This window comes from Lissotriton vulgaris, chromosome 4_1 (genome assembly GCF_964263255.1).
Source record: "Lissotriton vulgaris chromosome 4_1, aLisVul1.2, whole genome shotgun sequence".
NCBI lineage: Eukaryota > Metazoa > Chordata > Amphibia > Caudata > Salamandridae > Lissotriton > Lissotriton vulgaris.
In genome coordinates, this window is record NC_141691.1 from 245,553,840 (window position 1) to 245,567,089 (window position 13,250).

A 13,250-nucleotide genomic window follows, 5' to 3' on the forward strand; every position below is an offset into this window, starting at 1 on the left:
AATGTGTTTGCTCTTGGCGTGCTAGTTTTAGAGTTTTTTGGAGGCGTTATTTAATGAATACTATAGTATAGTAACAATTTGGATCAGAGTCACTTTCAGTCCAAGTTCCAGGTCGTTATTTTGTCACAAAAGTCTACGCACTTGTCAGATGGTAACAGAATACACCACTGAAAAAGCATTGCTTCTAGGTCTTCAACTTGATACCCTCTGCCCATGACACCCATCTTTGGTTCAAACTAATCAACCTTGATTCTTCTGTTCCACTTGATGCATTTGAAATGTATAGCGTTCACCCAAAGGTCAAATCTGGGGGAAAATAGTTGTGTACTCTACTATGTCTTTCCAACTACACAGGTTGCTTCTATTCTGCATCATTTTACTTCTTCAGTTGCAGGCTCACTTCCTTACTGGAGGGAATAGTCTGAATATCCATCACTGGCTGCCTTCCTCTTCTTCCTAATAACCTCATCAAGACATTTCATCACTCAATTTCTCCATCAACTCTCTGCTGATGACAATTTCTCCTTCCTACATGTTTGGATGACTGACCTATTCTCTGCCATCTGATACTGGATGGTTACATGTTGCTTAATACTCAATCTCATTATGAACCACGTCATCTGCTTCCTTTCATCCACTGGTCTCAAAACTATTTATAACCCATTTGCCAGACACGGACTGATGTTGCACGTTCGCTAGTAAACTTTAATTACTCTCTAGAAAGAGGACACTACAGCCTTATTTTCATTCAATTCAGCTGTGCCAAGTCTCTGATCAAAATTTGAGACATGAGAAAATTGGATTACTACATCAGCACCCACCTCAGAAGTCCTCTAAAACATCTTCTGACAACTTGATGAATTTCCCAAAAGTCAGACAAGCGATCCTACTGGACCAGGAGCTCTTATTCAGGACTCAAATACTTCTATGGCTTTAAAACTGCTCCACCGTAACCACCTTATTTTTGATATTTCTGGAATTCTTATATTACCATACCCATTATTGTTTTATCAAATATGAATCCTCGTATCCCTCAATGACAATCATGAGCTTCGTCTTTGCATTCACCACTCTCATACAAAGCAGAGTAACTTAAAAATAGATCTCAAAAACAGCTCTTTCAGCTAAATGAGCCCCAATGTTGTGTTTAACTACCACTGCTAATGTCTCTTAACAAAGCATTCCATGAGAATTTTCTGTGCTCCAAGTATAATATGTGCTGAAGCTACAATCAAGGTCTTACAATGCCTCACTTCCAGCTTCTACCCTTAAACCAGGCTTCTGTACTCTCAAATATCATATAAATTCATTTCTACCATTTGATAATTACCCGTGAACAGCATTTTTTGTTGAGATGTTCAGCTAATACACAAAAACAACTGCTTGTTTTTAGTTACTAGGACATAGCCTCTAACAAATTCTAAGTGTATTCATAGTAACTATATATGCACATCCACTTACTTTAACCCTCATTCTGCTTCGACTTAGAACTCAAACTCATTGCCACTAAACACCTAATGCTCAGCTTTGTTAAACAAAACACTGGACTGATTATAAATTACCTATAGCTATAGCGATGAAATTGTTGGGGGGAGGTGGAGGGGGCAACACTTGCGATATTGGGTTGACGAAGGTGTTAGTAAACCAAAACATTGCAGCACTATCTGTACAGCTGCCATATCTTTAAAACAACTGTGAACAGTATCTTGCAACGAGAAGAAGTAAAAGGTGATATTAGGCAATCTGCTAAAGCATGTATTGCACCTTGCTATAACACTTCTAGACCAAATGCATGAGTCAAGTTCTTGTCAACAGTTTGCCTGTCAAGGAAACCACGTGGCTGACATTTTAAAATATCTCTAATAGATAAATGCTTCTTGAAAGCCAACATCTAAATAATTTTTAATAAACTTTGTCTTTAAAATAAAATTTTAAAATCAAACATTACTATATTTAATCATATACTGTTTAATAGGCATCATCAAGGTGCTGTATCTTACCTTACATGTAATGTCTAATCCATATGAATTTTCACCTTTGCTAGTAACCCCTCCCATTTTCTCAATCCTTAAAATTACACCAAGGGGAACATCCAGCACCGCAGGGTCCTAGGAAACAGAACAGAATTTATAACCTTTCTGGCAGCCATTGCCTTCACCAACATCCTATTACTGTTAATCAATATGGATGGATCGCTGTATCACTCAGGATGCTATGAAATCATTGCCTCTTGCAAATTATTGCCACTGCACTGGAGCCTCAAGTGAGACAGTCTCTTCTTGAGGGATCGCACAGAAACCCCCTAGCCAACCCTCAAGAAGCTAAATTTTCTGGGTTCGGACCTGTGAGCCTGGAAGAGATAAAAAAATTGCTGCACGCAACTAAATCAGGATCGCCCCAAGATCCCTGCCCAGCGTCGGTGGCAAAGTTGGCAGCCACCCCCATAGATGGAACCCTTGCGGATCTCTTTAACCAAATGTTTGACATCAGGGATTTTCCAACATGCTGGAAACGAGCATCAATTGTCCCGCTGCTCAAGAAACCGACACTCGATATCTCAGACCCGAATAGCTACCGGCCTATAGCCCGGTTACCGTTGCCAGCTAAGCTTGTCGAGAAGGTTATGACCTTGCAGCTCTGTACATTCCTCAGATCTTCTCAGGGTCTGGACAAAGCTCAACATGGGTTCAGGGAAGGTCATAGTACCGAGACCGCCCTGATTAAATCTACTGAAGAGATCAGGAAGGAGTTGGGTGCAGGGGGACGTGCAGCTCTGGTCCTTCTCGACCTGTTCGGGGCCTTCGATACGGTCCACCATAGTATTCTGGTGGATCGTTTAGAGGACCGCGGGATTCAGGGGAGAGCCCTGAACATCTTAAAAGCCTTCCTTATGAATAGGGTTCAGGTGGTGGCCTTGGGATATTTTGAGTCTAGACCTTTCAAACTCCCAGGGGGGTCCCTCAGGGGTCCTCCCTTAGCCCCACCCTATTCAATATTTATGTTTCATTTCTCGCCCTGTTGATCCGAGCTTTCGGATTTGAACTAACATCTTACGCAGATGATACTCAGATCGTTGTATCATTGCTCCCGGGGAGAGAAGAAGGCGTAGCTGCCAGGTTTCAGGACTGCATGACTGCAGTTAGCACCTGGATGGCAGGTAACTGCCTAAAATTTAATTCCTCCAAAACCAAGGTTCTACTCTTTGGCTCTGATATCAGCTTCTTCAGCCCCAAGTAGTGGCCGGACGACATGGGAACCCCACCCACTCCGGTAGCTAAGGTTGAGAACCTAGGTGTCCTCATTGACAATCAACTATCCTTTAAACCTCAAGTCAATGCACTGATCTCCTCGATCTACTGGACCTTTAAAATCATCAGGAAGATTTTTCCGTTCTTGCCGGACAGTAGCAGAAAAACGGTGGTGACGGCACTTGTGCTCTCCCGCTTAGACTACTGCAACAGTCTTCTCCTTGAGGCCCAACAAGGGCTGCTCAATAAACTTCAAGTGCTGCAAAACGCTGCCGTGCGCCTTATTGCGCGCTTACCTAAGTTTGCGGCGGTTGCACAGGAACTTAGGAAATTGCACTGGCTCCCGGTGCGCAAACGGATAATGTTTAAATCACTATGCATTGTTTATAAGGCGGTACATGGATTGGGTCCATCTTTTCTCCAGCAGCACTTCCAACTGTACACGCCAGGCAGACAGCTTAGGTCGGCCAATAAAGGGCTGATTAAGACAACCAGGATCAGGAAGGCACGATGGGGGGGTGGGGGGGCGGGGGGCAGAAGCTTCGTTAGAGGAGCTGCCACTGGTTGGAATTCCCTGCCCCTGGCCTTGAAACAAAGTGCGGACCTTTTGGCCTTTTGAAATAATATTAAAACTTGGCTTTTTATACATTAGGAAGGGCCTGACACTTAGGGGAGCTATCATTTCAGCGCCAGGACACCGCGCGGTAACAGCGCGCTTTATAAATGGTATGAATAGATAAATAAATAAATAAATTACACAGGCAAAATATTTGTTAAAAGAACCTTGTCACATACACCTTCAAAAGAAGAAGTATTAAAAGAGGGGACGTTTCTGATAAAATGTCATAGATTAGAGACCATTTAGTGAGCTAATCCAGTGCTTTCGATGGTACCAGGCTACAGGCTGCTTTAACCAATTCTTCAATTGACGTCAGCAACTCTGGTGTCAGTTATAACCTTTCTAAACAAAAGAGCTGCAGATAAAACTTCTAAATAATTAACACAAAGTAGATTTTTCCCTTCCAGCAGTCAGGGTGAGAATGGGTAGGGGAGAGGACAAACCAGAATCAGGTTCTTACCCACGAGTAGGAAACTGCCAAAACTCACAATTTTGCTTGTATACCAAAAACAAGGCTGAGCTTCACACAATTCAGCAAATCAAAACTCTTACAAATTGAACGCTGAATATGTAGATAAATACAAATCTGTACACTGAACACAGTTAAAAGTACTACGAGGTCTACAACATCAACAGGAATTGACACAAGCATTTGCAATGCAATAGGTCTCGAATTTGTTAAAGTAAGAGCGGTTGGTTTTGAAAATTACAATGTTTTTTACTTTTGCTTTTTTATTTGCAACGGGCTGTGATTTGCTGCTGGTGATGGAAAGGCACAGGGAGATGCATCTCCACATCTGCAACTAAAATATAAAGCATAACGAATACTTATTGCAGGGTCTCATTTCGGATTGCTTTCTGTATAATGTAAGAGGTTTGACTTAATACATTAATTAGGCTGAGCAGGCATCCTGGAGCCTTCACCCCACAACGTTATCTCCTAGGCCCTGTGATTGGATGACTTCTGGTGATATCTCTTCATGATACGATGCTTATGAAGATGCAGCCATGAATCATGAGAAGAAGTGGCAGAACATTCAGAGAGGGGGCAACAATGCCAGTCCTTTAGAAGTCAGAATCTGTATTTTATTAACACTCAGAATGTTTCTAATGAAAAAAATGAACAAGTTTCTTAGCTACATAATTATACTTGGGAGCATGACATGAAATGAACGCATCTGGAAACTCACATGCGAGATAGGCTGGCTATTTTGAAGCATGTCTTCTTTTCCCTGCTACTCATGCTATGTGTGGACAAGAACTGCTTTGTAAAAGGAAATGCACCCGGAGTCACGGGGGTCACAGAGCTATTTTCCCTGGGGAGCAGGGCTGGGTAGATCTGTAAAGAAGGCAGGGGCTACAGAGGCCTCTTCTTTCATTTCTTAAATATACCCTAATGGAACTGCAGCCTTCAAGCTAACTTGCTGGGACAAACAGAAACTGCCAGACCCAAGAGGCGGGAAGTTGAAGATTAAGCCGATCTTTCATTCTTATTTTTTACAGCATAGATAAGATTTGTTTTCAGCTCTGCAAAGTTAGAGAATAATTTTCAAAACATCCTCTGTGTATTCCCTTCTCTTTCGTGTTTTTTTTAATCTTTCTCTTATTTCTTGCATTGCACTATTGATACAGACGCTATTATGCCCGAACCGCCGCGCAGGCTGCAAAATTAAAAGTGAAAGTGCTTGTAAAACGTTGGTCAGCTCAGCTGCTCCAAGGCTCTGTAAATTAAAAGTGAAATCGGCAGTAATGAACAGAGGTGCCGACTTTGGAGCTGGCGGCGTCGAGCATGGGCTCAACATCGTGCTCATGTGAAGCACTCCAATACCTGTGAGTTGAGTTCCACTATATAATAACTGCAACAAAAACCAGAAAAACACCTCTGCATGAAACATGCTCCTGCATCTGATCCCAACAAAAACAGGATCCCAGTGACCTGGTAATGGATTGCTTAGTGCTAGAGGCAATGAATTGTGGAATGCTATTACGTCATAAATGAAGTCACTTCCTTCTCTGGAAGCAGTTAGGGTACATTATAAAAAAGAAGTGTCAGAAGCATTTTTGTTACCTTCGATATGACCAAAAAGCATTATGTACAACTGAACTATTATCCTCCTTAATGGTAATCACGTTATCGACCACAAAAGGTAGAAGGGCGGATTTGCCGCTCCCGGAAAGTTCTCAGCGGCGGGCACTCAACCCGCCGAGTTATCTCACTGGATTCCAGCATGGCGGCAGCAGGAGCCAGGTGCAGGCTCTCGCTGACATTAAACTCCACCGCTGAGCTGCAGGGCGGAGCGCGCGAGCTCAGTGTGAAGGTATAGGGGTTCCACTGAGAAGTGCTGGTACTATCCCATTGAAAGGTGAAGGACTCTTGCCATGAAATCTCTCTCCTGCCAACTGCAGATATAGCAGCCTGCATAACAAGCGCCTGCACTGTCCCAATAATAGAACAGCAGCCATGAAGTGAAACCTCAGTAATGCCCAGCTGAATGTATAGTTGCCCGGATAAGAAGTACTGGTGCTGTGCAATAAAAGTACCGCACACTCACGAGTAGCGTTGGTACTGTCCCACTAAACGTCTGGCAGCCCAGTAGAGGGTAGGTGCCCTTGTAAGTATTGCACTTTTGCTGAGAAGTGCGAACCCTTTCCACTAATAGTGTAACAGGCCTCGTGATAAGTGCTGATGCCATAAGCTGCTTTGCCCCGAGTGCTGGTGAAAGAAGTGTTAGTGCTCAGACCCGGACAGTATCGACCCCTGTAAAGCACAGGATGCGCCAGACACCTCATCCGCTAACTATGTTGTTGCTTTACGCGGCCTTATAGATCACCTCGGATTCGCCGCTCCCAGAAACTTCTCAGCAGCAGGCAGTCAACCTGCCGAGTTCTCTCGCTGGATTCCAGCATGGCGGCAGCAGGAGCCAGGTGCAGGCTCTCGATGACATTAAACTCCACCGCTGAGCTGCAGGGCAGAGCTTGCAAGCTCAGCGGGTAAGAAGCTTTGTTGAGCATCCTGCACAGCATGAGACATCTGCACCTGTAATGTCAAAGCTAGACTTGCCCTCCCCCACAAAATGCGACGCGTCTCAGAGCTTGATAAACAGCGAGACTAAAATACATCATTTCAAGAATGCCTACACTTCTAAGGGGAGGCGGGAAGGAATAAATCCAAGCGGCACAGCATCGTGGCTTGATGCCACTCTTTTGTCATGTAAATGGTTCCAGTCTCGAGGACAATGCAACGTGTGCCTCTGAGGAACAATATCGACGTCTTGCGGCTGCATGCGCCCCAGGGAGGCATTAAGGGCGATCAGTGTAGCTGGACGCTTTCAATCAAAGTTCCAATGCAGCAAAGAAACAGAAAAATGCAATACATGTAGCGAGGCAAAGGCACACAGCTAAAAAGATTCCTACAGAGTTTACAGAAACAAAGGCGATTTGTATCTCATTTCGAAGCTAAGGTCCAGGTCCATTGAAAAAAAAAGCCTGAGAGTGGTGCGCGCACGCCACTGCCAGGCATATGTTTTCAATTATCTCCAGTGTGGGCAAGATAATTGAAAACATATGGGCTTTGGTGCGCGTAACAGACACCAATTTGCCATAGGCGGAGCTACGCGACCGCCTATGGCCTATTGCGCGTTCTGTTAAAACACAGCACGCACTCAAAGCCCAATCAAAATGGACCTAGGAAATGAACATGCATGTGGAATTTCCAGGTCCATTTTGAAAACCCCTACAAAACGGCTCACCTCTGCGAGCACTGCTACTCAGTAAGTCACGAGGGCTCGCCCTAAAAACGCAGAACTGAGATAATCTGAACTGAAATAAAGGAAAGGGATGAAAAATGGATGGCAAACTTAATAAAAGTAACAATAAAAAAACACTGAGGAATGAGGATTCTGGTGTACAGCTCACTAAAGTTCTACTGAGCGCTAGTCAGATCTGACAAAGGAAGCCTTGTGCTTAAATGTAAGGCAAATTCGGAGGATGAAGCTTTGTGCTGTTGTCAACGCATTCCTTCTATAGGGTTCATCCGTAGGACAAGTTGGAGGCAAAGTGGAGCCAGACGTTCAGACTTAATTTTACCAAAAGCTCTCACTTGGTCTCTTAATAATATTAGATGGATTCAGTACATTTAATTGCTAGTGCAGTAGTGATAGAACCAGCAAAAATAGTGCAAAACAGAAAATTAATAGTATGCTTGCGGCACAAGTTGTTTATGCAAGTCAGATTAGAAAGGCATAATCAAGCAGTGAAGTAATTTAGAAAAAGTAACAAAGCACTCTGCACAAGAAAAACAATGTGGGATCGGAAAGCCAGTAAAAATATGTGCATGTTGAGCAAGTCTGATAATGAGCTAAACAATGAGCTAAACAAGCCAAAGTAAGTTAAAGTAGGCCTGCCACTCAAATAGAGCGCAAAATGTAAGCAATCAAATGAGCATTAAGATCAATGCAAAAAGATGTTGATTTTTAAATGAATTGATCTAGAAAGAGCCAAATGTAATATATAAGCGAATGCACCAATTAAAAGTACAATAGTTTAACCACATGGCTGCTGCAGGGATTTTTGCGCTGTGCTGCAAATGATCATTTTGCTGTTTACATGACGAGCTCAGCTCGTCATCAGCACACGACACCCGTGGGTGATGACGAGCTGAGCTCGTCATCAGCATCGAAAGGGTTAAAGAACTCTGAATCAACGGAATAAAAAATTAAATTTGTCCTCATATGTTCTATAGAGGTTTTGTATTGTTTTGATCTTTGGAGATGTTGAATTGTCGGTCATTGATTGTCATTCTTTTATTTTTATGTTTTTTGGTGTCTATGTATTACATGTCTATGTGTTTCAAATTTCTCAATAAAAATATTTTAAAAAAGAAATGAAGAATGAATGACAAAACAAATCCATTCATGCGGGTTTGAACAATGTATGTTATACAGAACAAACTGTGACTTAAACATATTCTGTTAGCAGTAGATTTAGGCAACCAGATGTTACACACAAAAAAAAACAAATTTCTCTTGCTTTCCATCCGGACACTCATATTAAAAAATTCAAACCCTCTTTAATATTCATATATTCTTCAAGAATTCTCATGTTTGATGTAATGTTTTTACCAGAAGTAGAATAATGATAAAATATATTTCTTTAATTCATTTCTTTACAAATTTCTTTGTGCACAGATCATGCTGAAAGAAAGTTTCACAAAATAATCAATAGAAGCATTTACTTCTGCCAAAAAACAGCAGACTTTGTCACTGAAAGGTTTCATCGTATTGGCTAAAAAAAAAGATACAACAGACCAGCATCATCCAACAGATGAAAATTGACATTTCCTATGTTACAGAGAAAGTAAAAACATACACATTTATTTATCATGCACATCTTAAAAGACAACAGTGTGAGCAACATGAAAATAATGCCTAATACCTTTATAAATCGGATAATCACAATTTGCCAATGGCATACTCGAACAACTAAGGCCTGTGCTAAAATCATGGACTTAACTGAAATCTAAGGTACTTTGATGGACCCCCAGACAGACACTACATCTTAAAACCTTCTAGTGCCTTCACAGATCTTCATCATACATTTAGTATGGTTAATGCACGGAGCATGGACAAAACCAGGTTCCTCGAAAAGGTAGTATACAATTAAACATTTTAATATGTAACAATATATCTATAGTACTCACCATTTCCTCACCTCGGAAGTACAGCCTATAGTTGGTGATGTAAATTCGTCCCTTAATTGGACCATTGAATGGGCACATATAGGTAACATCTTTGTCTGCAATAAGAGAAAAATAAATACATTCTTAAACTAGGACCAATTTTCCAAATTAAAATATCCAGGGTGAACAAGTCTCTCAAAACTGAGTTTTAAAAAAGAATCACTGAAGATTATGTCAGAAAAACGTGCTAATAATTTCAGAGTGCAAACGCCTAATGAGAAGTTTGATCACTTTGGCTAGTACAAGCACTACTAGGCAGGGGCTCTGCCTGTGGACCTTGGTTTCCAACATTTCAGGGCCTGTAAAGAATGTACCAGCTCTTAAAATGCAAATACCTCTGACAAGCTGAAAATGTGCATTATAGTGTAAAACGCTGTATTACACAGAGTAATAGCATAAACGGATATAGAACTTTTAGATGGAAGGGGAATGAGTGGTCTAGAAGGATAGTACAAAACAACCAAGCAGGTGGATCATTCAGAAGCAAGTCTGGCATGTGCATGGCCACTCGCATGAAAATCCACATGTGATTGTAGAAAGAGTAAAGACTAATGATTGCAAAAATAATAAATGCACCCTGCTCGCAAGAGAATATTGGGCGATACACTTTTGACATTTTTTTTATCATTTTACCGCACCAATTTCTACAAGCAAACAAAATCCAAGTCACAGCTCACCTGTTTAATGAGTTTAATATTTCAGAATTTAGTTGCTCCATAAATATTATCTAATTCAATAACAGCACTAACACAGCTACTCAGTGGCAAAAGTCTTAACCGAATCGCTGCAGCGGTTATTTTTCGGCTACGCAGCTTTTTTCTAAAAGCCGCGTTAGATGACGAGCTCAGCTCGTCATCTGCACATGCCCCCCGTGGCTGATGACGAGCTGAGCTCGTCATCAGCATCGAAGGGGTTAATTGCTTGTGGGACATTTCAATTCAGAATTACCTGCCTTCTAATAAAAGAACATCCTTCTCAGACCTGTTTTCGATAACTCGAGGCATGCGACAGGGTTGCCCACTTTCACCATTACTATTCGCGATAGCAATGGAACCCCTAGCTGCCAGACTCTGGCAACACCATATAAATCGGGGCATAGGTTTCACATCAAGGGGATTGATAGTTTCAATGTACACTGATGACATCACAATACACATCTGCAATTCTGGCAAAAACCTGGCACCAATCACACGGGTGGCGATTCGCTTTGGCGGATTCTCCAGTATACATATAAACTGGGCTAAATCTATACTTTTCCCCCTCACTGCCAATACACACCCATTCCACACAGACTATCCCCTGAGGTGGGCAACTGACCTGGTCTGCTATAAGGGATATGACTTAGTCGAGACACGCCAGAGATATGGACAGCCAATTACGGTTGCGCGAACAAGTGGCTAGAGGCAGAATCCCTATCTGGTCAAAATTACCCCTCTCTCTGGCTGGCCGGAGGTCCATTGCCAAAATGGTGGTCCACCCCCATGGTTGTCCTCCCCAAATTCCTTTATTTATTTCTAAATGTCCCCCTCCCACTCACAGCCCATTTCTTGTGTCGCATGTGGCCTGGTTTAGTTACATCAGTCTGGGCTGACAGGCAGCTCCGCATCTCCTGGGACAAACTTACCCTGCCTCTCACTCAGGGGCTCCTAGGCACGGCGTATATGCATTATGCGCCCAGGCACAATTCTCACACTACTGGATTCACTGAACACCATATCAATCCCACTTCGCAGTCGAAATAGATCATGCAGCTCCATGGCCCCTTTCCAAGGCATTATACGCCCCCCAAGCCTCCCACAAAATACCATGGGCCGAAGTTGGTACCGTGGCATGTGTCAGCTGGACCTGGGATGGACTTAGGAAAAGGGCTACACTAACTTGCATTTATGAACCCTCAATCCCCTTAGACAATAACCCTCTGATCCTCCCATTGCAAGACCAGGGCGCTGTACTGCGAGCATACAGACACATCACTGCATTTTCTGATCTGTGCTCGGAGAACACCTTCCTGCAATCCTTTGGTGCTAACACTTCACCACCATCCACTGCACTGGACCTTCTCCTGTACTATCAAATTAGGGCCATTTGCACACCATTCATGACACCTTCTCAGCCCAGCTACCAACATTGCATGCACTCGGACACATTATCACCACACCATCCCCTTGCAAATTAATAGCCCGGCTGTATAACATTATGCAGCATACAACTCTAGTTGTGACACCAAGAGCCTGCACACAATGGGAAATTGATATTGGCACTTCCCTAACAGACTTTCAGTGGTCATTCTGCTGTGGGAAGCTGGTGCTTCTTTCTCCAAATTACAGACTGCGGTTAATACATTTTAAATTCTTTCACCGTTTAGATCGAACCCCAGCACAGTTGTTCAAGATAGACTCCAAATGCCTCTGTTGCGCTGCGACACAAGCCTCCCTCCTCCAACAGGCATGTATGTGCCCCAAGTGGCAGAGTTCTGGAGAAAGTCTTTTTTGACCATATAAGCAATAACTAGACATCATGCCATGCTCAATTAATCCCCTTGATCGGGTTATTGGGCTATGTTAAAGACATTCCAACTAGAGTCCAAAGACTCACTGCTAAGCTACTCCTCCTTGCTAAAGCGGGGTGGCCATGAAATGGGGCAGACGCCCGGTGCCCAGAGTAGACGCCTGGCTACAGAATACGATTCAGAAAAGGGGGTGGTGATGAACAGAGTGTCTGAATTAAGCAGACCACTCTTACCCAGTCCAAAGATCAGGGCTTGATCCATCACCGTTATTTATCTCACTGCACCATCCCAGCTCAGAACCTGGCTATATGCAAATCAGTCTGTCCCTGGCCCAGTGCATCATGGGAACAGGGCAGACTAAACTACCAAGCCAATTCTTCACCAGAAAGGAGACAAGCTACCGGGGACCGGTTTCTGGCATTTCAGCCTTCTTCGGCCCGGCTTGCTTGAATCCTGATGGTGCAGTGAGAAAGGGACTCATGTCTGAGTATACCCTGCCACACCTATAGTGGCCAAAATACAGAATACAACAAATTGTTCTGAACAACATTTTCAATTATGAGAATTAATGCCCCAGTGGTCACACCCCAAAGACATTTAGAAACCTCCGCTTGTTGATCTGCGCACCAGGGACACACCGGAGAACAAACCACTTGCACAATCACCTAACGTGACAATGGGCCCACATGTCAACTGACATCTTTTCATTTACATATCATGTTGGGCTTACGTCCCCTTCGGCTACATGACTCCTGATTTCCTTACATGCGTCACACACTACATCTGATGACTATTATAAGTGAGCTGTTCTGCTGTCTGGTGTATGATGCAATTTGATGATTCGCCTCACTTGCCATCACAAGTGTGTAATTGTATAAATTTCATTATCATCATGCTGTGATGTTACTATCCCCATCGCCAGTCCTCCCCACCTCCCGCTTCCTATTCTCTTTATTGTCCCTAAATTTCTCTAAATTCTACATTTTTCTTTTTTGTTACTCCTTCTGTGCATTATTGATTCTCATTTGTGGTATTGTTGTATTTCTGTGTCATCTTATTAAATGCCAATAATAACAATTAAAAAAAAAAAAAGAAGAAACATTCCTCATTCCTACCGAGGACAAGGAAATCTCTATT

The 13,250-nt window shown here is 42.8% G+C and overlaps 1 protein-coding gene across 1 annotated transcript in view; it reads right to left on the reverse strand.

Moving 5' to 3' along the window:
• The window catches only part of MTM1 (myotubularin 1), a 405,405-nt gene that overhangs the window by 269,429 nt on the left and 122,726 nt on the right, over window positions 1-13,250 (reverse strand). Inside the window, exons 4-5 of the mRNA XM_086918601.1 lie at window positions 9,566-9,660; window positions 2,001-2,108 (exon numbers count right to left, since the gene is read on the reverse strand). Coding sequence (XP_086774727.1) covers window positions 2,001-2,108; window positions 9,566-9,660 — 203 coding nt within the window. The remainder of the gene's footprint in view (window positions 1-2,000; window positions 2,109-9,565; window positions 9,661-13,250) is intronic.